The sequence below is a fragment of the Malurus melanocephalus genome, unplaced genomic scaffold, assembly GCF_030028575.1.
Source record: "Malurus melanocephalus ecotype Western Australia unplaced genomic scaffold, MMel_1.1 scaffold_170, whole genome shotgun sequence".
In the NCBI taxonomy this organism is placed as follows: Eukaryota; Metazoa; Chordata; class Aves; order Passeriformes; family Maluridae; genus Malurus; species Malurus melanocephalus.
Genome location: NW_026623402.1, coordinates 1,108,975 through 1,134,395, shown reverse-complemented (window position 1 = coordinate 1,134,395; position 25,421 = coordinate 1,108,975). Strand labels below are relative to the sequence as shown.

The window sequence follows — 25,421 nt, the reverse complement described above, 5'->3', positions numbered from 1 at the left end:
TTCTTCTCTGCTGGTGCAGTGGTTGTGAAGTGCTGTGTGGAGTTTGCTTTCATCAAAATGTCAGTTTTGCTTTGTTTTAGAAAAGAGCAGAAGTTAGATAAGGATTCTTGAGCAGGGAAGGTAATGAGGCCTTGCCGTCTGTAATATGATGCAGTGTTCAGTGCTGATTTCTTGGCSTTCTACTTTCCATGTAAATTAGAACTGTTGAATTTCCAATTACCCTTTGGAAAATTTGTTTTATCTTCTTCATAGAAATGCCTCCAGCTTCTTACTTTTCCCCATTGCYCTTTCCTTCCTTTCAGCCTGTTTTCCAGGTTTCCGCTCTGAGATTAAAGCCACAAAAAAGGGCTGGTTCRGTGTTTGATACAACTGAAGGAGTGAAAAGCTGGAGCAAAGGGAGTAAAGGAAAGAATGGAAATAAGTGCTCGGGATGGGCTGCTTGGGTACGTCCTCAGCAGATCTGCTCCTGCACAGGTGTTCCTCATCTATCTGCAGCTCATCTGCTTCAGGGCTTTCCCAATTCCTCTGCTCTCTTGTTTTCTCCCTTGCAGTTATCCAGCTTAAGTGCCCATCAACTCAAAATTCCCAAAGAAACAGCCAAAAACTTGATTRGAAACGGTCATAGTCATCATCTCAATTTTGTAAGGGCCACARTGTGGGATGTTGTGCAATCTCAGTGTTGATGAATCGGCCGTGAATTTCCAAGCCATTTGTTCTTCAAAATCCATTTTAGCTGGATTTAATGGCACAAAATTTTCAAAATACAAATGGAAAAGTAAGTGCTAGAGTAGCTGAGCCCTGTCTTGGTTCCTTTGCAGGAGAGGACCCCAAATCCACTGCTCTGGGAAGTGCCCATAAATGCCTTTCAATCCAAGYTGTTTGTTTAAACTCTGGGTTTATGGGACCTAAAATAGAGCARAAGGAAAAATAAATAATACAATATCCTATCTGGAGTGTCTCTTCTGCACTTGAAAATAAGTGAGTGCTGGAAGGGACTCATCAGAGTGACTTTGGGAAGAACAGCTGGCTCAGGGATARCAGTGCCATCAGATGAAGCATGGAGTGCTGCCTTCCCACCCCAGACCACAGCCACTGACTTTGGGCCATAAAAGGAAACAACTTTTCTTGTCAAAATACAGCTGCCCAGCCCGTTTGCTTTCTGGGAAAAATGTCCAGTAACTGCTGRTACAGCCGTGTGATGTGCAGCTCTACCTATAAACATTTACTTTGAACTTACTCATTGGCTTCTCAGAGCCCATGGGGCAGGGCAATAACATAATGCTGCCAGCTGATGAATGGTCTCCATGTAGCAATGGAAAGCCTGGATGGACTTTAAAGTTCAAAACGGTTTGCTTTTTGCAAAAAAGTATTTATTTTTTAATCAGAATGAACAATGTGAAGTACCTAATTACTTGTAAAAATTGTGCATCTCTGCATGAAATTAATTTTTGCATAAAAAGCAGCACATATGTTTTGCCTCATCATTTAATTTGAATTATTTTATAATACTTTTCCTTATTGCTCTCATAGTTTTGAATTTCTATAAGCTCTTTAAACGATACAAAAAAGTGCTTTGCTGGCACACCATGTAAACTAAGTGAGTGGAAAAGTAAATATTTAAGGCTGACATATTGAAGTATAAATAGCGGTTACTGTGTGTAATGTTTCAATTGTAAAACTATTTCTAGGGCTCTGTTAGTGTGCACCATTGCTTGTTAAAATGGGAATGTTTTTTGAAAGTTGCATTTCTGTTTTGGAAAATAGATCCCTAAGTGGTCACAAATACGTCTCTGACATGGATCCCTTACATGTTTGTCACTCGGCCCCGGAGAAGATCTGGGCAGCACAAATTGATGGGCGGTGAAGTTTACCATTCTCAGAGGTTTATCCATATATTCCAGGCTGGATTTGGTGCTGTCTAATGAAAAAAATGAGGAATATRGTCAGGTAGTGGGAGCTGGCTTCATCAAATGCCAGTGTTGAGTCATTCAAAGTCTGGGGTTTGTGCCTGACTCTGGCATGAGCAGCCCTCCCTGGGAAGCTGCTTTGGGGGGATGTGTGTGTGGCCCCTCAGAGATACTAGATTTAACTTTCCTTATCTCAGGCATCTCACTGGACAAGTRGAGTTTGGTTCTTCTTCTCTTTGGAGCTTTAGCACTTGTGTTTTGCAAGAGCAGGGTATTTGTAATACCTTGTGTCTTGGAGTTCCTTGTCCCACAGTCTCAGTCAAGGGACTGTCCTCTGGAATTCCCGTTCTTGTGGATTTAAGGAAGAGCTCAGTTACTTTAGCACAGTTGTCATGTTCCCTGGAATGAACACCTTTCCTGTCCACTCTCTGTGTCAGGAGGCCTGGGTGACTTCCACGTGGGCATGAAAATGAAAGCTTTTAGTGCTGTGGCATTGCACAAGAACTGGAAACTACTCAGAGCTAAAGTTTAGCTCAGGCTGAGCCAACCTGACATTTGAACTTAATGTTTAACATGTTTTACTGTARAAATAACACTATAGGAAAGCATTCCTCTACTGAAAAGCTATTSTGGTAACAGATATCGGTGATTCCACTGGTAATGGCACCTAAATCCRCTTATATTTTGTGTGGAAAACAGGYTTTTAYGAGAAGTTTTGTGAAAGGGRATAATGTGAGTGATCTTCCAAATTTCAGCTTTTCCAGCTCTTAAAATAATGAGTTTGAAATATAAAAATTCAATCTTGCATTGCCCTATGGGTTATGAATACACTGGAGCCTTTCAGAGAATTCCTTTTCTGAAATACAGTTTGCTTGGGCCAGGTTAATGACTTTGTGATTATTTCGAAATGCTCACTCTCGCAGCCCTAAGACATCCCTRCTGTCTTCATCAGCTCACACTTTCTCTTGTTTCTTTATTTAATTTATTGGGTTTTGTAAGTTTTGTGATTATGGTTATGTAATTAGCAATAAAGAGTTGCTGTTGCACTCCCATATGGCTGATCAGGGTGATAAAATAACATTTTTATTATTTCCTCAATATAAATAATATATTTAGTAAGTTATTAATTTATATATTAGTTTCAAATCTAATATGTAATTATGCAGTAGTGTGAATGGAAATCAAGAACATTGTTCCAAATGCTCTAAAAATGAAACAAAAAACTGCATCAGTACTGTGAATACTGGTATAAATAAACAAGACAGAGATACAGCCACAGCAGAACAAATTGGTATTCAGGATAGGAATACACCTAAATATATTCTTTCAAAATGATGTTTTCCAAAGTACTATTCAGTGTCCCATCTTAGATACCCCGAAGTCTAAAAGCTTTGTTCAGAATGATCAAATATGCTGTGCTGATGGTGCAATACAGATAATTCAGGGGCTGGTTCAGTGCTTAACAAAAGACTGATCTTGCCAACTTTCCTCTTAGATTTGTTCTCTTCTCCATTTGCTGGGCTGCATTTCTTGCAGCCTTCTGCTACTTTTCTGATTCTCTAATTCCACAATTTATTTACTCTCCCGACATYCCAGAGTCAACATTTGGGAGGTGTGGAAGAGCAAGGTTGCCTGGCAGCTGCTGTGCAGCAGGGAAATACCCAGGTATGATCATCCTGGAATTACAGAATCATGGAATGGTTTGGGTGGGAAGGAGCCTTACAGTCCATCCWGTTCTACCCCCTGTCATGGACAGGGACACCTTCCACTGTCCCAGGCTGCTCCAAGCCCTGTCCAGCCTGGCCTTGGACACTTCCAGGGATCCAGGGGCAGCCACAGCTTCTCTGGGCACCCTGTGCCAGGGCCTCTGCACCCTCCCAGGGAGGAATTTCTTCCCAGTATCCCATCTCTCCCTGCTCTCAGCAGTTTGAAGCCTTTCCTCCATGTCCTGTCACTCCAGGTCCTTAWCCAAAGTCCTTCTCCCTCTTCCTTGCAGGTTCCCTTTAGGTACTGGAAGGARCATTTAGGTCACCCTGCAGCCCTCTCTTCTTCCAGACTGAACAATCTCAGTTCTCTCAGCCTTTTAGTGTTCTTAGCCCACTACAGGGTTCATCACAAGCGCTTTTTACCTTCTATTTTTCGTTAATGATCCTTTTGTAAATCTCTTCTGCAGACTCACTTACTGTATTTTCAGTATATTCACATAGGGATTTATACTCCAGTCCATGTGGCTGTGGAAACAAACTACTCAAACTCCTTTAGGTAGTAACTGTAAGCAGCAGATTTAAAACCCATTTCACATTATTTTTCAGTTTGTAAATCTATCAGTAATTGATTAGAAATATTCTTCAGGTATTCTGGATGTGGAATAGTCAGGTCTCTGAGGGTGCTTGCTTTAGGCTTATTCCATTTCTAGTGCTAAAAAAMCTAGCTTTTTCTCCTCATAGTTCTGCCCATCATCCAACTGTTCTAATGCTGGAAGTGAGAGTTTTCCAGTAGATCCTSCCTAATCTCAGAGCTCAGGAAGGACCAGCTCCCTTTGGTAGGGATCACTGATCTGACTTCCGTAAATAATACTTATTTTTGCTTCAGCAGTGTTAGCTCCAATAAATTTGTATAATTTATAAAGCTTTAATCCCAACACATTTTACAAGTTGTACRTAGTTGATTCTTATCACACAATGTCATCTTGAGCAAATACTTAATTCCTTTAATTGCCGCAGACACGCAAAGTGCTAATTTATGATGCAGTTACATTCAGGTTGAATCTTAATTTAATGTGTGTATCACTTAACAGATGCTCCAGGGAGTAAAGACTCCTATAATTAGGTTTGACATATGTTTTCATGCGAGGTGAAATAGTTTGCGTGCTTCTAGAATAAATATTGACTGCAGCCTGGATTTATAATCCCAGTAAACAATTGGACATGTGCTGGGAGTCCTCCATGCTGAGTGTAAGCTGTGGCTTTGGGAGCATGGACCCTTGTGATTCCAAAATATTGAGTCCTTCCTAATGGCCTTTTTTTTTGTTGTTGTTTTTACTCCAAAAAAGGGCAAGATCAAAGTGCAGTCTGTTCTTTCCTGCCCTTCTAGATATACAAAACAGCTGCAAAGCACAATCAGCTATTGTAGTGATATGTGCCCCAGGTCTATAAATAGATGGAGAGCTGCAGGCTTGAGCTGTGCTGCTGCAGAGGCCAGGGGATTTTTGCTTGGGGTTACTAAACATTCCCTAGCTTGTTTGTGGTTTAGAACCATCATTTCCGAGGCTGTRTATTTCAATTGAATCAGAATTCAAAAGGATTTTGCTGTGGAGGCTGTGTATGATTTTACTGTTTGCATTTTCTCCTTCCTTTTTTTTCCCCTCCAACACACAGTTTTGCAAGTTTCTAAAGGAAAGCAGTTCAAACACAATAATGAATTTGTTCACAAGAAAAAATAGTTGTGATGTATGGATTTAGTGGGAAGTATCCAGATGCATGTATGGAGAGTGAGACTCATTAAATTGTGGTCTGGCCTCTCCTCCAAGCTGGAAACGTGGAGTGCAACACTTGATAAGAGCTTGGTGTTCTCCTGAACTGGGAGGTGGGTGGCTGTGAGTACGCTCTGCCTCCTGTGCAGGAGGGATCAAATCTGCATGGCAGAGCCAGAGCTGGCAGAKCTGTTCCCAGATTTTTTTTTAATTCAATATGCTGCATATTTTGTATTCATTATGTTAACTTGTATTGGAAGAGCTGTTGAGAATGTGAGAGCTAGGGACTTGTTAGATGACGAGAGAAAAATTAGTGAATTTGGCAGAAGTGAGGTGTTGGAGATAATTTGGGTTTTGAGTAGCCAGGAGGTGGCTGAAGCTGCTGCTGGCAGAGGTGAAGCAGACCTTAAACTGCTCATCTTTGTTCTGAGCTCTCTCTTCCTGGAAAAACTATTGATTCCCATTGCATTTCAACAACATAAGCACCTCACAGTATCAGTGCTGCTGTCCTGCTTTAAATTTAAATGAGAGGGAGGGATAAAAATAACTCCTTTGGCATTTCACATGGGTACTTTTCAGCTGTAACCTTCATGCTTTAAGTCAGGTGAAGGAGTTCACCTCTTGAKACTTTCTCCTTTCAGTAACAGGACGTGAAAATTGGATTTATCACTGTGAATCAGGAGGTCTTGCCCCACRCAGGCATCTCACTGATGGTGCATAAATGCAATCTCAATGTATGTGGTCAATATTTTCCAAGGCCCTGTGAGGTTAACGGTGGAAATTCCTCAAAAAAAGCATGAATTTCTAGTTTCTAACCTACTTGTTCTTTCTGAAGAAATAGCAACAAGAATGTTGAAGGAAAAATGGTGAAATCTCAGCTGGAAAAGATACAGGAATTCAGATTTACCTGAATTTTTTAAAATTCACCTAATATGACCTTTCTTTGTAAAAMTTAATGCATGAAGTGGTATTTTAAAGTCAAGTATGACAAAAACTTGGAAAGCTTCTTCCTGTCTATGTATTCTGCTGCATCTGTGACAGTCTAAACCAAACAGGCATGCAGCAGATCTTTGAGGCAAATCAAACTGTTCTGGTAGTTTTCTATGTGGCAGCCATTTGATTTCCATTTGGTTTGGTCAAACAGCATGATATGGGTTGTTGAGGGGTCTCTGCAGGTGTTTTGCCCAAACTTGGGCACAAAATAGGTTCAGAGCTGGGTTTTAGGCATTTCTCCCACTGTAACTTGTTCTCCTCATATCTTTTCCTGTTGCTGTGCTCCTCTGTTCTTCTTTTGGCTCTTCTGCTGCCCTCTGTTAGGTAGTTGTAGTTTTCTCATCTCAAAGCTCCCAAAACCCAGCTGTGTTCTCACACAAGTGCTTCAGCCTGCTAATCATCATGMTGGTTCTCCCTGGTGTCACCCCAGTGCATCAGCTGCATCTCTGGGRAGCCCAAAACTGGAGATGGTTTTCCAGGGGTTGTTTCACGTGTTCACTGGGATGTTCCCAGTGCTGAGGTCTCTCCAARGGCAGCCTGGTCTGTTGGTCTATTGACTGTTCCCAGCTTGTCATCATGTCCTGTGCCCCCCAGTTTGATATTGGCTGTGAACTCAGTGGTAACATAAAGTTACCATCTTACTCAGACTGAGATCTGCAAACTGAGGAGCCCTCACTCTTCATGGTGAGGAGCCAGAACAAACCTGTGTGCAGCATTTGATGACAAAAACACCATCTGAGAGACTCCTGTTCTTACTTCACCTGATCATCTTCAAGCAAACAGACCTTTCTAAAGCACAGCAGGGTGAGGAGGGGGAGGTGCCAAACCCTGCTCTCAGATCTTGTCTTCAGGCTGAGGCATCCATGAGAAGAGGGGACGCATTTCTCCACAACCACGGTGGCTCAGCTGTGCGGAGGCAAACACAGTGGGAGAGGCTGAGAGAGAAAATCAGCCTCCTTCCTGTAGATTGCACTGAGCATTTTAGCTGCTCTGTGAGGACTTGGGCTCTTCCTTAGTATAGATTTGGTTTATCCTCTCTTTTTAGGGAAAAATCTTTCAAAATTTAATTACAAGATGGACTCCATCACTTCTCATTAGAATGAAACAGGGAATAAAGGCACACAGATATGGGGATGTGCAGATCCATCCGGTCACACACAAAGTATAGGGAGGGAGGGAAAGGAGCATCTTTTGTTTTCCAGCCAGGGGTTCCTGTTGCAGGCCCAGCTGCAGGCACGGCAGGGATGTTGTTCCTCAGCTGGGCACATCTSTGGGTGCCTGAGGAGATCCCATCCATCGAGAGAGTCCAGGAGCAGCACAGGCTTCACACRAGAGATCAGGTTCAGGCTTCAGTGAGCACAGCTATGTTTTACTTTTTTTATTACACTTTTTACCCCAAGTGYTTGCTGGTTTGCCTGGTAAAGAAAGTGCAGCTTTCCTGGGTGTGTGCACAGTCCAGCTCCAGCGGAAAAGACAAATGCTTTGCTTGTGCCATGGTGTTAATGGGAGAGCAGACTTCAAATAATCAGTTTTCCTCTAAAGTAAACAACTTCCATGCTTCTGACAGAAAAGATGAAAAGCACAGCTCCTTCTAAAACCAGACCTTGCTCCTTAACATTGTGGCAGCTTTATAAACAAAAAAAAGAAAATTAAAACTACTGTATAGGCTTCATATGAGAACTTCTTTCTAGGAAATACTGTATAAATTCCATATTTTGTGTATTCTCTGTATTCTGCAGAGGACACCCAGCTGTGTAGTACCTTGGGTAGATGGCTGTGACTTAGTGGAACCCTCCAGTAACTATTAGAAAAGTATTTCCTTWCTCAGTTTTAAGTTTATACAGTTCCATTCCAGTTTCCCAGGCACAGTCTTGCATGAAATTCCAGTGGCACAGATCAGTGAGAAATTAAAATGTCCTTTCTTGGACTAGGCAGCTAACTGGGAAAAAAAAGACATTGAATTATGGGTTTAGCAAAAAAAAAAATTTGTTTAGGTTAGATTTTGTGCTCTGCAGGAAGATAATGCTCTTCATTTTGAAGCTTCATTTTCTTAAAACCTRTGAATGGGGGTTTCCAGCCTAGGGAAGTGTCCCAAGTGGAATAACCTCCTTCCCCCTTGTATTAGCAGTATKTATTTGCCTGTTCATGTATATCATAATATACTTATTCTCATTTTCCTGGTGTTCCTGAGATACCCTATGATGATGCTTTTTAAGGGAGAAAAAATCTCTTGCTTATGATACCCACAGCACTAACATATCTTCCTTTATAWTAAAAATAATTTTCACAATGTGTTTCTTTACTTAGTGAAAAGAGTGAAAATTAAACWAGTTTAATAAAGCTTTTTAGATTGAATCATTTGGGAGGATACTTTTTATTTTGGCATCAAATTCATCTGTCATTTGTGTATTGGTGGTTAAGGTAGGAGAGTGTGCAAGAGCAGCAGGATGCCTCAAATGAAGTCAGAAATCCACTCAGGAGGGCAAAATGTCCATAAAGAGCAGAGATCTCACGGTACACAAAAGTGATGTGAAAACTTAGACTGGATTTGGGAATAGATATCCTGACCAAGCWGTGAGCTCACATGTAAGTCATGCACTCTGTTTAAAACCATTCCATGCTATCAGTGTCTTTAATTTCAGTTTCGTTGAAGAAAGACATTGCAAATCAAATGGTGATTTTAACACTGTCGATTTTTTCTGCTTTTCCCCTTTGCACCTCTGAGGTGTGCAGCTGCCTTGCTCTGCTCTGGATAAGCTGTTGCTTCTGAACCAGCAAGAACTTGTACTGGTTATCTCAGGGTCATACTGATAAATGTCAAAAGTTAGTTATAAAATCCTCCCTTTACATAAAATAGTTTACACAAGTGTGAGGGTAACAAAAAGCATATTCTGTTTCTCATTCAAACAAGTCGTCTCAAATACTTTTGAAAAAAAGAATTGCTTGTTTTCAGATTAAAAACGCACACTTTTAAAGATGACTAAACTAAAACCACTGTGATTCATCGTATTTCTCAGAAACCTTGATCCCTAACCTCAGGGAAGGAGTAATCCCACAAAATACTTCATTGAGGAATTTTATTTTTGAATGCTTAAATCTTCAAATAAGCCATGAAAGACTTCATTAGGCAAGTGATTCTGTAGAAGTACAAAGGAATTGGGCAATTGAAGAGTTGTCTCTTCAATTCTAAAAGAGTTGTGGCAGCAAATGGCAGCAGTAGCAGAGAAGCAAATACAGAGGTTAGGGAAATATTTAGCCTTTGTTGGATTTCTTTCAGTTTTGCTAAGTATAGCCAAAAGCCTTTTTCTTTAAGGTTTAATGGAGAACGGGGCATTTCCTTTGTTTCTGTGCTTTCACTTGGCTTTARTCTTTAGGTTGTGTTTTAAAGTTTTTTTTCTACAGGCTGTAATTAAATAGGTTGTTTTCACAACAATTTTCTTCTGGAAACCTGTAATCTTTACTTTCCCGAGTAAAGTGATTRCAAATAACTTTACTTTACACCTMAAAGTGATTACAATAACTTTACTTTACACCTCAAAGTGATTACAAATAACTCCATCTCAATGAGAAGGGATGTAAGTCACACAGGGACAGCACAAAGACCCAAAAATCAAGCTGTGGGGGGACTGGTTCTTAATTTCCATGGATCCCATAGATCCTGTTTATAGCCAGCCCTTGCAGGGCTGCTCACCTGAGTGCTGGAAAGAGAGAGCAGTCCTTGATGATGATCTCACRGTTTAATACTCAGCTTGAAGTTCCAGGTGAAGAGTGATGCAGGAATTTGCTTGGACCAAAGGAAGTTTTCATAACAGAAACCTTCTGTCAATAAACCTGGTATCATTTAACCATAGAGAAAGCTTCCCTGAGAATAACTTTTTCCCCATTTCTCTCCAAGATGTGAGGTATTTGGCATATCACGAAACTACTGTCTCTTACGTGAGTTTATCAACAGATTACGCAGGGTGGTTCTCTATCTCTCATGCAAGCACAACAGAAACATTATTTATATTGTATTTGTGTAGATAGGAGATGCTTCTTCCTAAGAGCTGGGAGATGGCTGAGTCAGTTCTGCAGTAAGATTAACTGGAGGAGATAGTGAGCCACTGTCTTTGGGTTTGGTTTTTGAGAGGAGATGAGTTTCCGCAGTGAACTATCTATTTATACCAGCTCAGAGCCCACTGATTTTTCACCCCGGTYGTTTTTGCATTCCAGACACATTCCTGTACTCCCCAGTAATAACTTTTAGCCCGAGGGTTTGAAATGTAATCAGCTAGTTATTAGCACAAAGTCTGAGAATGTTTTTGCAAAGGATGAAGAAATCAAATCTGGGCYATGAGCTGATGGAGGAGCTGGTTGTTGGGGGCTTGCTGTGGTATGAAGTAGGCTGCCAGGACTGGTCCAAATGCAGAGAATAATAATAGATGATTTGTAGAATAGTCAAACCTTGGGGAAACAGAAATGCTGATTTTACCCATGTCTGTTTCATGTCACTTGAAAGACTTCCACTTGCTTGTCAAGCTGGTGATGGTATCTCCTTCACTCTTAAGAGTAGGCTTGTATATCAGCACTTGCTACTGGGAGTATGAGGATGGACTCATTTCAAAAAGCCAGTGGAACATTTCAATGGATGTGCATTTGGAGAATGTTTCTTTACCTGCATGTTATTTAATGTCATTCCCACTGGATAGATTTATTGACATGATGATGACCAAGCAAATCTGTTGGGTAGCAAGTGACAAATCTCTGTATCCATTTTGTCAGGTGTTCATGTGGGTACATGAGAGAATTCATTACCTATGTTTTGTACTTTATGGGCATGAATCATGTTATAATCTRTTCTATCACATTATATTATTTGGTGAAGGACCTGTTGTTAAACTGAACAGTGATGCAGCGTTTGAGGTGAGTGCAGAGAGCACRGGTTCACCTGTGGTCACCACACGTGGTTTAAGGCTTGGTACAAGATACCTCTGTTGGTTCTGATGACTCCTCACCCAGGTGTTTGGCTCCTCTATGCTGGGAGCTTTGAGGGATGGCCTGAAAAGCCTCAACAGCATCTTGTGTGGCAGAGAATTTGTGTTCTCTCCTTKCAGTTTTGAGGGGATTGTCATCACCCTTTTTGCCCATCGTGTTGTTTTCCAGAAATAAGAGATGCAGCGAACTCCATTGGACAGTGACGCAGTGGGAGAGAACAGTAGAAGATGCCCTAGAAGATCAAGGCCAGGTTGGACCTGGTCTAGGGAAGGTGTCCCTGCTCATGGCAGGAGGATATTGGAATTAGGTGGTTTTCAAGGAGTCTTCCAACCCAAACCATTCCACAATTCTGTGATTCCTTGTTGATGCGCTTTCCTGACTCCCCAGAGTATGGKTGCTTTGGCACACTTAGAGCCTGAGGATCACAAGCTGGAAGCCAGTGAAAGTTGGATCACCTGTTATATGACTCTTCCAGTAAAGAGCTGGATGTGTTTTTCCCATCARCCTGCCTAGGCAAGAGCACAGTGTCCTTCTCACAGGGTGACCGATGGTATCTTGCAACCAGCAGGAGCYCCATGGCCTTGAGGACCTGCTCCATCTGTAGTAGCACATCATCCATCTCCAGGATGTGTTTTGTGCCAKCTGGGTGAAAGAGATCCATGTTGTGGATCCAGCCTGGAGTCTGAAACTATGGCTGCTGTGCAAAGTTCAAATGTGGACAAGTTCAAATGTGTCGTGTCAGGACTAGAGGTTGCCTTAGTATTGTACACTGAGGAAATTGAAGGAATTTCAGAAAGGTTTTGACTGTGTGAATAAACATAGTTCTGGCAATATTTCTTTTTTAACCTTGTTTTTGGTCTTTCAAATGTTTTTTAGTTTGAGGAGGGATTGTTTGTTTATATGTTTTACATCAGGAGGGGAATAAACTGAAAAGCTGATCCTCTGCTTGGGGGAGACACAAAAGAGCATTGACTCTCAAATTAATCTTATTTTGAGCTAGGAACAGTGCAAATACTCAGTGGCTGAAGTTTGCCAGTTAAAATACAGCTGTATAGTGATACATACTTAGGTGGTGGCTGCTCTTGGGAGTTCCTTCTTCACCATCTCACCGGTGTTTATACCACTGCGAGATATTGTTATTCTGAAGTGCCTCCTGCAGCAGTTTTATTTGCATTAGCTTTATTTTTCAGGACTGAATTAGTAACCGTTTAAAACTGTCAACCACATGTAAACAAGCGGTGTGTAAGTTATGAATAACAGCTTACCTGGAATTACAACTGCCTGTTTGGATTGCACAAGGCCTGGCGCTGGGGGAGTTGTGAAATGACTGAATTTGCTACTGCAACATCGTTTCTGTTTGTCTGGGTTCTTGTAGCCTATTTGAATAAATACCTTGGTGCTCACGATTCCTGCAGCYAGTGGTCCTGGGGGGAATTGCTGGCTTCCCAAGTGTTGGAATATGCTGGCTTGGCTCCAGCCTATGTGATGAGCAACGTCTTTTTGCAGGCTCTGTGGAAGCTGTGCTTGTGCACTGAGTAACTCATCAATTCTGACCAAAGAGCTTGGATGGGGGAAAATACCATTATTAACTGACTTAATAATGTATTTAACAAGCATTTGATCTAAACATTAAGTCTTCAAACTCTGCTGGTAGGCTCTGATGACAGGTGGAAAGACGATGATCATAGAATCATGGACTGGTTTGAGCTGGAACGGAACTTAAAGCCCATCTTGTTCCACCCCTGCCATGGGCAGGGACACCTTCCACTGTCCCAGGATGCTCTAAAGCTCCGTCCAGCCTGGCCTTGGACTCTTCCAGGGATCCAGGGGCAGCCACAGCTTCTCTGGGTACCCTGTGCCAGGGCCTCCCSACCCTCACAGAGAAGGATTCTTTCTCAATATCCCATCTGTCCTTGTCCTCTGGTACTGGGAAGCCATTMCCCCTTGTCTTACCCCTCCAGGCCCTTGCAAACTGTCTCTCTCTGCATCTTTTTTGTAGGCCCCTCCAGGTCCTGAAAGGCCACAATTAGGTCACCCCAAAGATTCTTTTCTCCAGGCAGAGCAATCCCAATTCCCTCAGGCTTTCCTCAAAGCAGAGCTGCTCCATCCCTCTGATCATCTTGGTGGCCCCCTCTGGTCTCACTCCAACACRTCCACATCCTTCCTGTGCTGGGATGATCTGCTTTACTTTGAACACTTATACAGAGAGACATCATTTTAAAAAAACCCCTCCTAATATATATATATATATTTTTTTTTTTATGCAGGAATTGTCTAACATATGCAGATTTACTTCTTTTAATTTGATCCCTTTAGGGCAAATCTTCCATGTTCTCTGAGTATGACTTAGGCTAATCAAGCTAATGAATTGTTGTTCAAGGTAACAACATGAAATGTGCTTGTGTTCCCCGTGCAGAGCCCACCAGCTTTGCMCATGGTTTTTAATTTATTTGAGTTTTAACTTCCCTGCGAATCCCTTGGAGCACAAGGGCACTGCCAGCCARCGGGATTGCCCTGGTCCAGATAAAACGCTGATTTAGCATGTCACATCCAGCTACCTGCATTATGCAAGAGGGAAAGAATTTGCCTGATTGTAGCCCTGTCAACACAAAGAGATTGCAGCGGTATAACAAAACAGGCTTCTAAAGTTGTTTAAATTGGGTCTGGATTCTATTAAAAAGTGTTAGTCCAGAGAGCCACAATAGCTCCYTCGGTTACCATGGGCCGAACAGGCTCCAGTTGCATCAGACTATTGTTTTTCTATTGGAATGTGCTTTTCYATCCTGCATGTTTGTTATTCATCAATTCTAAAATATCAGTCGGAAAGATAGGTGACATCCTCTGGTCCCAAGTAGAATTTTCCTGGGTGGGATTTCTAATACATTTYTAATTGCTTTCACTCTGGCCTCGCCTTTTTAGTTTAAAATTAATAAACTCTCTTTCTCGAGAGCCTGGACCTAAGGAAACTTGCACCTGGAGCCTCTCTGACTTCTTTTTAATTCTACCTGTGTGTAGCAGAGGCTGGTGCAGCCATCCRTAGTTCCTGAGGTATGCCAGCCACTGTGTGGGAAGAAAATGTAATATATATGATGTCTTCCTGGAATGTTTGTGGCTTTGTATAATTGTCCTGTCTAGAGCRGTGGAATTTTTTGTTGAGAAATCCTTATCTATCCATAGATCTCTGGTTTATAATGCTGCTGTTTAAATAGACTGTTTGAAGTCCTTGCCTKGGAGATATCTCCTGTGCTGTTTTCAGATCGCTCATTTCCCTCCCACAGTGGTTTCAAGTTGGAAATGCTTTTTTGTTTGTAATAAAAGGAAGTTTTGGAAGTATATTCTACATATCCCCAAAGGATTGCTGCAGTCTTTGTGCGATGTGGAATGTCAGAGCTTCCCACATGTGCAAATTCACCAGGGAAGCGTAGACAGATCCTGTCCAGAAGCTTGGATTGAAGGGGCTATACGGGAAGCTGTTCCCAAAGGCTTGCTCTGTCATCCTGCTGGCTTCCAYGCTGTTGCCATGCAGCAGGAATTTCATGTATGTACGTGATGGATTTGTGTAACAGAGGAGCTCCAGGGGCTGACCCGTGGTCCTGTTTGATACTCTGGAGGTGTTGGAGTTGGTTATGGCCTTGACTGTCTGGTTTTGGACTCTKAGGTACCTTCCTGTCAATCATGAAGGGGGAGAAAAACCTCCAAACCCACATTTGCATCCTGAGTAAGGAACTGGAAGAAAGACTCACTTAAATGTGTTCAAAAGACTTTACAGTGTTGTGAYCTTATAATTTTTCCTGAAGAACAGAGTCCTGAGCCTGTCAAAACAGGCACATCGTATGTCTAAARTGTATTTACATCTGCTTTACATCCCTGCAGCCACAGCCACAGGCTGGACTTCTCATGCCACAGCTTTCAGTTTGCAGTGGGTGCAGCAGGGAGCTGGGCAGTGCTGGAGTGTGGCTGTTTTGGGGCCAAGGCTCTCGGTCTCCATCCCTGCTGCTCCTTCCTCCTGCTCTTCCACCTCTGCAATTTCCTCAGCCCTTGCACCTCGTTCCCAATCCACCAGTGAAGCCAATGATGTATTCTAAGTGGGCTGTTTCCTTTGTTAGATTCAATTTCTAATTACTTATTCTTTATATTTTCAGAAAAGRTATTCTGTTTGAGGAATATCATAATTTTTGAAGCATTTGGAACCCCCTGCAATGCTATGCCCTCCTATGCTTGGGTCACTGTGCTTTGGCACCTGCATTGTTCAAATATTTTAGTTTCTCTTATCATGCTTATTCCCTTCCAGGTGTTAAAATTAACACAGAGGTCAAAGGGATGATCAATAAATGTGAAAAATAATGTCAATAAAATAATAGCAGATGCCTTTTCAGGCGTGTGCTTGCATCATGGAATTTGTTTTCATGACCGAGACTGCAGCAGAGTTTACAGGAGGGTTGAGCAGCATCAGTAAAAGCCAGACAGTATCTTTACCAGTTAATCCCCAGTTTCCTAGAGCTGGAATTAGGGCTTCTTTTTAGCTTTAAATGTAGGAACATCATATATCTCCTAGGTTTTGTGAAGAACCCTTAGGATAGAAAGAATCTCTTCTCTGCAGYGTGTTAGTAAATTTGCTGGACTTCAAGCTTCCTTGAAGTGGTGCTTCTGACAAGACTGCAAAATCCCAGGCTTACCTTTCCTTAAACCTGCTTTTCTCTGCTATTAAAGTGACAAGCTATGAACTGTACTGAGGTGAAAAAATGAGTTAAAAGCTCAGAGGCATTGCAGAGAACGGGCTCATCTGCACTTCACTCTCAGGCCACGGTCAGAGGCACTTGGGCACCAGCAGAGTTGGTGGAGCTAAACGTAAATAAGGRCAGTCATAAAGCCCAGGGTAGGGATCAGTCTCACTCTTCAGCCTGTCTTTCATCTGCCAGGAGAGTTTAAAAATACATCTGTAAATACATTCCTGAGCCAGCAGTGGCAGCTGGACCAGTGTGTTTGAGCTGCATGTCTGTGCTGCGTTTGCSCAGGCCTTTTTCTCCCCTATGATTTTTCTTTGGCTGGATTATTTTATCACCCAGGTGAGAAGGGGATAAGAGACTRAAGGAGGATGGATGACCAGCCTGCAACTTCCTTTCTGCAGTTTAGCTATAAATGTAAATAGTGGATTTAAGTCCAGGGTTCCTCACTTAAAACTGGCAGATGTTGAATACCAAAATTGCACATGTGTTGTTGATCAGCATTTTACAAACCCACTGTTGTCTGTTAGATGATCAAAAGATCAAAAATAAGTATTTTGCTAAACAAAGGAGGCATAAGGAAAACAGCAGTTTTCCATAATACAGAAAGATGCCTCTGGTTTCTTTGGCTCTTTGCAGCTCCTCCTTGGAGATTATGAGGATAGGTTTGAGGGTTTTTGAGTTTCTTTTGTCTTTCCAGTCTATAAAGTTCTGTTTCTTATTATCATTGTTTCTGCTTTCCAGAGACCTAAGATAGTGAGCTGTCTCAGAAATTTTCTTTCTCATTTTAGCCACAGGAAATGTTGCTCCATACTTTCAGAGTGCTTTTCCAGGTAGGTTTGTTTGAAATCCAGGTGTTTTGGGTTATGTGCTTTTGTTTGCACTGAGCTGGAAGTGGTTTCTGTGGGTTAGAGGGTGAGACTTGTTTCATTGCTTCGCAGGTTTTTTTGTAGGGTCATCCCCTGTCCTTTTGTGCAGTCCTGCAGTGTGAGCAACACAAAGCCTGTTGGTATAAAAGACAGTGGTGTGATTCTGGCTTTCAGCTTTATTGCTGAAATATCTGGAGATAAAAAGCTGGAATGCATGTGTAAATCTTAGGAATGTTTTTAGGGTTTAAAAAAAGAACAAAACAACCCATGATTTTTTTTTATATTATTCTACACAGTCTTCATCAGAGCAGTTGGATGCATTGTGTCTGTCTTTCCTGGTGCTTCCTCCACTGTTTTTCAAGAATGGATATGGTGATGTGGGGGTCTTYAGGGTGAATTTGATGCTCTCGAAGTGTTCAGTGAAGTGCTGTGCGAGATGTTACGCACCATACATTGTGCAGAAGGAGTAGGAATTGGTAAGCATTTTATGGGGTTATAAGAATTAACATAGAAGTCTTATTAATTGTGTGTAAAGAAATCTGCTGGCTTTGGCTGGCAGGGCCCAGGTTGTTTTAAGGGTGAGGAGGATGAGGAAGGGATTGTGAGGGGCAGGACAAGGCTCCAGTGGTTCTGTGCCAGGAGCGGGTCAGTGACCATCCGGCCCCGCAGCACTGGCCATTCCTGCCCGCTCTCAGGATTGGGTCAGTGAGGGAGCCCTATGGGCTCTGGGRCTGCCCCTCAGGCCTCCAGGAAGGACTGAGAGAGGAGCTGGACCTGGGAGAGGAGGGACCACAGAATCAGTAAGGTTGGAAAAATCCTCCAKGATCATCGAGTCCAGCCTGTGACTGTCCCCACCTTGTCAGCCAGACCCTGGGTACCATSTCCAGTCATTTCTTGAGACCTCCAGGGGTGGTGACYCCACCACCTCCCTGGTCAGCCCCTTCCAGTGTCTAACAAATCTTTCTCTGAARAAATTTTCCCTGATGTCCAATCTAAACCTCCCCTGGCATAACCTGAGGCTGTTGCCCTTGTCCTGCCCCTTGTTCCCTGGGAGCAGAGCCCAACCCCCCGGACTGCACCCTCCTGTCAGGGAGTTGCAGAGAGTGAGAAGGTTCCCCCTGAGCCTCCTTTTCTCCAGGCTGAATAACTCAGCTGGGGGTAACTAAATGTGCATTTGCCATGTGGTTATGGAACCATGTTCAACTCTTCTCTGGAAAAAAGCTGTTAGTTTTATCTTAGAAAGTGGTGAAAAAGGTGAAGGTCTAGAAAAGTAAAAATGAGAGAAAYGTGGGTTTGTGGTCAGAAGGAAGCAAAAGCAGCTTCTCTTGCGTACATGGGTGGGAGCTCTGACAGCTTTGCAGGTGGAGTAAAGATACTCAGTTTAGTACCCCTTCCTTTCTCTCTGAGCTTTCCTGAGGAGTGAGGGAGCCCAGCCTGGTTTGGGTGCTGTGACTTGAGGTGTTGGARCACAGCTTCTGGTAGCTCCATCAGGGAATGGGATAAACTCCATTTGGCACAGTGTGTCGGGCACAGCTGGCAGCCAGGGGTGGGGGGTTGTTTCCTCTCTTCGAGCATCTTGTAAACTGGCTGGAAAAGCTGTTCCTCTTGTATTACACATCAGGTTAGCWACTGCACCCTGGGCACGATGCTGGGATGGGAATGAAGCTTTGCCCTCTCCTCTATTCAGTTTGATCACCTGCCCTTCAGGGAGGAACATTTTCTGAGTGCTTGCCCTGGGAGTGGCGTCTTAGCACAGCCTGTGGCACTGCGCAGTCCCACAAATTCTGAGCTGCTGCAGAGGTTCAAGCAGAAATTGATACATTTTATTATTATTATTATTTTCCCCTGTTGTTGACAGGCTCCAACTTTGTCTTCAGAAAGTCTAGTTACAATGCAGTTGCTTCTTTGAAATTAAGAGTCAGGCCTTTTATCTGTGGGTATTTCTGAAAGTCAGAAGCTTTAAGTTGACCATCAGCATCTCCACTCACACAGCTATGACAGTTCAATTGCCTGAAAGGTATTTTGCAGGGATATCACAGTCCCTGGCTTTTATTGACCAGATGTTGTTGCCCAGGTAAGGACATTGCTCTGAGCTTCTGCTTCTCTCTTCATTTATGCCTTCAAAATCATTTTAGTGATGAAATTATATGAGTCTTCAAGGGGCAAGACCTTCTGAAGTTAAAAAATGTGGCAATCTTTTGACAAATAAGGGTTTCAGGATAGGGGGAAAAGTGTATTTTTRTWAATAATGACCCCTATTTACATTTAYAATGCRCAAGCCTTGGCACTACCTGCAGCTTTGATGCTGAGTACTTCTTGAAGATGCCTCAGTTGATCTGTATTGTGCATTATATGATYTATATTATGYACCTTCCAGTGCCTTAAGGGRCTCTAAGAGAGCTGGWGAGGGACTTTGAAGTARGGCCTGGAGTGACAAACAGTGGGGTTTTTGTTGTAGTGTAAAATCCCAGTTCCCAATTCAGTTGATGAGAGTGTCRTGCTGGAAAGGAGGAAGAGGTTTGTGTGAACTCCCTGTGCAAAGTGGCTCTAATAAAGTGAGAAAACAATCCCCATAAATACAGTTTTTGCAACTGTTGAACTTTARGAATGAGGGAGAATATTTGCTATTGAAAATCATCTTTAGATTCAGCAGCAGCTTAGACCCAAAGGATACTAAAGCTCCTGGACTGATGGTATTATTTCTTGCATGGACATTAGGTTAGTGCCTGAAAAACCATTTCAGCTTTGACAAGGGAAGAAACCCCAAACAAACAATATGGATAAGTGAGATGCCAAAAAAGACTGCAATTAGAAGAAGTAAATACATTGATGGTGTTTTTTCAGTTAATATTTGCCTGTCATGATACATTCCAGAAATCACTGATAGTAATTTATTTTACAGAGCAAGTGAGAGTGTAGTGAAATGGTGCAGCAGCACTTTTTATTGTGTGAGGAAACCTCACCATACATCTGTGTTTCTTTTCTCTGCAGCAGCACTTTTTATTGTGTGAGGAATCCTCACCATACATCTGTGTTTCTTTTCTCTGTAGTGGCAGTGCCTGAATATCAATATTTTCACCCCCAGGTTTTTGGTAAAGTGCAAAGATGTCTTTAAAAGGCATGGAGAAAACTTTTTTTGTCTCTCTAAAAAGAGAAAGCAAAAAGAGCTGGTGGATTGCAGAGAGGCACAACCCAGAAATGAGTTACCCATCACTCAGAAAGGAGCTCAAACAGGTCCTGAACTGCAAAGCTCTGGATATGACCTTGATGGTTACTTGTATCAGAGGTATATGGAATGAGATATGAATTGAAAGAGTTAACACTTCATMCCTGGGCATGGCAGCAGGTGACCAAATCACTTTTTAGCTGGAAAGTAACTCTTGTGGGAGTGACAGGCACTGGGGTCTCACCGTGACAGTTTTTGTGCAAATTGTAGTTTTGTGAGGTAAGATACTGCGGAAGAAACAGGTTGAGAAAATAGAGCTCAGTTAATTCTGTAAATTTATAGTTAATTATTTGGAAAGAAATRCTAACTGGTTAAAACATGGAGACTGCAAGGGAAGTGATGGAAAGTTAAACAAGGAAGGAGCAGTATTAATATAGAGCTATTTGGTAAAAGGGGTTGTAATCAATACAATTTGGATTTTATTACATCAGTATAAGGAATATTGCTGTCTCCCAGCACAGAGGGCTGTGCACTGGCAAGCACTTAATCAGAAAAGGGGCTCACCTGTTAAACTGCAYATACTGCACCTAAAAAAGGTGAAGTGTTCCATGGAGGGAGGATCTGGGATTTATAAGAAAAGTAGGATTATATTTTGTTTAAATGAATCAGTAAGGCCATGACTGTGAAATACTGCCATTGTTTTTTGGTGTCTCTTCAAATCAGTGCTGAAAAGGTTTTCAAAAGCATTTTAATTTCCTCACATAGAGAAATGAGAAGCACAAAAACGTTTGCCGGAGAGAAAGAAATTTCTCTCTATGCTACCAGCAGAGGGGTAAAAAGTTTCAATTGCAGACAGAGGAAGCATCAAAAATTGAAACTTGAACATTTTGTCAAAGAATTTCTTATCAGTATTTGTTTTAACCCTTCATCTCCTGTAGAAAAAGGCATCCTGTGTTTAACACATGCATGGAGGGGTGTCCTCTTCTAATGTAAAAATCRGATTAGATTGGGATAACAGCAACTTTTGACCTGAAGTTGTGAGGATAAATGAGCTGAAAGGAAGGAATAAATGAGTGAATTAAGTACGTGAAGGATCACAACACCTTTCCTCTCCCTTTYCCTGTTCCTTCCCAGCAAGTAACTTCCCACAAATTACCTGAGGTGGTTTTCCTCTGTCCCCAGTGTCCTTGGGGATGAGCAGGAGGGAGCTCCAGCCTTTCCCTGTGCTCCTGAATTTCCCTGTGCTCTGCAGCCACCGGCTTTTCTCACGCCACCACAACCTGGGGGAAGCCTGGGATGTTTATACACTGCCTTATTTATAATAACTCTTGTTTATTTTTGTGCATACAGAAAATAATTTGTGTGTGAGCACATGCATATGATTTTTTTGTTGTTGTTCGGAGTGTATTTTAGTGGTTGGGGTGGTTTTTTTGTTTTTATAAGCTCTGAGAAATGCAATGGATCAAAGAAAGGCAATCTGAAGAAAGGAGCCAAGCACAGAAACTCATTAATCCTTCAAAAATTCCACAGTAGTAAGAAACCCCCAGTTGTTCTCTGAAGATCTCATCTGTTATTATTTTGTCAAAAATACACKTTACAAACACTGTCATGTCGATATTCAAAGTAGATGAATTCAAGCGATGAGTGTTTTGGCTCTGTGCAGAAGCTGTTATTCTTTATAGTATAGACCTTCAAACCTTGAAGAGCAGTGAAAGGAATGGTTTGTGTTCCTCAGAGAAACATGGGAGAGCTCATTTTTTTTTCCCAGGACAGAAAATACTGCTGTGTTAAGTTGATTTATTGGGGTTGTTGTCGTCTGTTCCCTGTCTTTGCTTCCAAGAGCCACCTCTGGAAAAAGCAGAATTGCAGGTTAAAGCCTGACCAGAGGACAGATTTRCTGTCAGGCACTTTGAGGTGGTGCTTCAGCATTTATTTTGGATAAATTTCGGGGAAGGAAGTGAGTACAAGATTGATCTTGGCCTTTATAAATAGCACCACAAGCGCCTTATATCACTTTCTTCATTGCCATGTCTTGTGTTACTTCGTTGCGCAGCAACACACGCCAAAAATTGCATTTTCCCATAAAATAGCAGCTCCTCTGTTTGTTCCTTTCTTATTGTCATGTTACTTAATTGGTTTAAACGTGCTGGTGTGGATGTTTTTCACTCCCTACACTGCTTGTGTGGAAAATGACAGTGTTGATTGTGCTAATTCCCCGGAGGTGTCGAAGGAGGAAGAACACTGTTCTCAAATAATGCATTTTAGTTACACTGGTACAGTTCTCCTCAATTAATGACCCTTTTTAATACCGAAATATTTCAGATTTGGTGTAGGAGGTTCTTTGTGAAGTGTCACAGAGTTCCAAGGAATACTGAAGCAAATTGAGTTTTCCCATCATAAGAATTTAATAATAAAGTATTAGTTAGGCCACGTTAGTAAAGTTCTTTAAAGATGAAAGGTTTTCACACCTCCTKATTTTCCAAAACTCTACAAAAATAACCTTCTTTTCCTTCTGTGCTCTCCTRTTGGCTCCATACAAGACATGTGSAGGATATTGGCTTTCCTCTGTCCCAATTCAAATTATCCTTTTTGAGGAATGCTCCTTATGCAGGGATGTGTTGGGGGCTGGGGGACACAAGAAGGGAATAAAGCAATTTTTAGACTCCTTGGTGCCAACAATGAAGCATTTTAGCCACCTTTAAAGCCGAGGAGACAAAAGTGGGTGCTGTTGATGTGACCATGAGAGGTTGGGTTTGCCAGGGATCGAGAGAACAAGATGGGGAGTGGGGTCAAGGAGGTGATGTTTCAGTCTGGGGGCAGAGCTGGATTCTGCTTTCCCAAACCCATTTTCAATGTCTGGTGAGCCTTTTCCCTTTTTCCTCTGTGTGGAGCTTAAATTGGAGATAATKTTACTGCATGCAACAAGATTGACAAAATAATTTTGCTGCACAGCACAGTAAGATATAAAAAGGGCCCTTTCAAAAATGCAATAAACAAAGAAAAGATGTTTGTTGAGGGAAAAAATGGAGTAATAATAGGAGTAGGGAAATAATCTTGTTGCTTTAAGGTAGCTTTTAAAAATAGGACTASTCAGTTAGTACTCCAGCCTTACCTTTATAGTTAACATATAATTGTGAGCTGTTTGTGGTGAATTCCTCAAATGACAGCCCCCATCAGCARAAGTTTGAAGGAGAGAGCCCAACATCTGGAAGCCAGCAGCAGTCAGGATTTTATTAAGCAGCACTGCCAAATAAAATCCAAGCACTACTATAAATGATATAAAAATAAAGATTGGCTGTGGTATAACATCTCCGAGATGGCAGCGAGTGTGCCTGAGTTTGGAGCTCTGTGTGAGAGCAGCAGAGCTTTCCCAGCAGCTTGGGAGCCCGAGGGTGACACGGTGGCTTTGGATCTGGCATTCTGTGTTGCTTGTAGTGTTCAGGAGCTGAAGCTACGAGTGGAATAAACAGAGAAACTGCAGAATTGCTCTTAGGGTGCCTGACTGATTTTTATTGGAAAGTTTTCAGCCAAGTGCAGTCGGTATTATGTATTCCAGACCTAAACAAAGGTTTATAGAATAGGATTTTGTCTGTGAAGGAGTTTATGAGAGAGTGACCTTATCACMGGGAGCAGGAACCTGCCTTCTTCCAGGAGCTGCAACCTGACACATTTATTTTCAGCGTTCACCCTGTGGCTGGAGCCAATTGAATGGGTCGATGGCTGTGACTGTCRTGTCTGGCTGCACTGGGAGCCAAGTGTCAGGGGCAGGGAGGGGAGCAGAGCTGACCCAGACAGGACCCAGCAGCCATCCCAGGAGCCTGGGGCAGGGAGGGTTTGGGGCAGCATCCCCCWGGAATGCAGGCTCTGGCACCACAGAAAACAAGCACTTTGCCCTTCTGCACACTGGTGCCCTCCATGCTTTTTGGGGGACATTGGTGCCCCTCTATGCTGAACAGGTTATTGCCCATCCAGTGGAAATCAGGTGAACTCCTGTGAATCCAGGAATTAGTGATTAACGGCGCCTTCTCAGGCTTTGTGTCTAGAAATATCCCGGAACACCACAGTGCAAAGTTCAAGGAAGTAAAAGAAGAGATATGTTAAATGAAATTCCSATCTTTCATTTTTTGAACAGGTTTTTGATACAGCTCAGCTTGATACAACCTGCTATTTACCAGCCTGGCCTTTAATATTGGATCTGCTTTCCAATTATGCTTCAATTCATACACCACTTGCAGAGGGCGTGTGTGGGTGTACGTGCGAGAGAGGGAGATTGATTTTGTTCTTTAAAAATGTGAAGTCTGCCTAACTATGAAAACCCACCAGAATTTCTAGCACTTAAATGCCATTTCCTTTCTCTGTGTGCTACCAGTACTAAGTAATGTTCATGACATCTCTCTGGCAAGTGAAGGAGTACATGCTGGTTTTTCAGAAGTAGAATATTAATACAGATATCAGTGAAAGCCAGGCTGCAGATCCTTTCCAGTAGTAAAGAGTTAACGTGAGAGCTCAAATTATGACTTAGAAGCAAATACGTAAGGTCTTAGCTGTGATTTCCRGAAGTACACGATTGAAAATGGAATAAAGAGAGTGCGTGTTGCTGTGAGTCTGAGTTGCCTTTTGTGTCTGGAGCAGCAGATTTGGGTAACCCTATTTGCCACCACTTTACACAGAACATCTTCATATTCTGGTCATTTTTCCCAGAGGCTCTCTTTCGTGTGTGCTGTTTTCCCAAGCCTTGGCAGTGCTTTGGTTATCGCTGTGTCTGAGAAGCCCAAAGGAGTGTTCTCTCTGTCTTTCTGCAGTTCTGACTGCTCATTTCTATTTGCTGTAGGTCTGAAGACCTATCTGATCTCAGGTCAGAAGGTGAAGGAGCCCCAATGCAGCTGTTCCCAAGCGTTGCTTCCTGGCTTGGAGTCCGCAGACGGAGCCAGGACACCGGGAACGTCGTCAGCYGAGAACTCCAGTGACCTGGCCAAGACAAGCAAACAGGTGGAAAAGCCCAAGGTGAGTTCACCTCTCAAAGGCCAGCAGCACAGATCTCAAATCAGGCAAACCAGGGATGGGGAAACCTTACAGGCTTGTTTATGCACTGCTTTACATATTTACATATGTATGTGTGTATACACAGAGTGATAAAACAGAGTTCGAGGGAGAAAAAAATTTACCAAGTCAAATACCTAGCTCCCCAGTTGACAAAAAATCCCTGAAGTAAGGTGAGCACTTTTTAAAAGTGGTTTCAAATAAATATTTATGTTTATATTTCAGGACTGAGAGGTCAATGGTGCTTTTTCAATAGTCTGCTTTTGGGGAGAGGAA

General features: G+C 42.3%; 1 protein-coding gene across 2 annotated transcripts in view; it reads left to right on the top strand.

Annotated features, from left to right (window-relative positions):
* Positions 1–25,421, top strand: part of ADCY9 (adenylate cyclase 9) — an 86,857-nt gene that overhangs the window by 21,296 nt on the left and 40,140 nt on the right. For both annotated transcript variants that reach the window (XM_057372407.1, XM_057372408.1), the window contains exon 2: positions 24,937–25,109. In XM_057372407.1, coding sequence (XP_057228390.1) covers positions 24,937–25,109 — 173 coding nt within the window. The remainder of the gene's footprint in view (positions 1–24,936; positions 25,110–25,421) is intronic.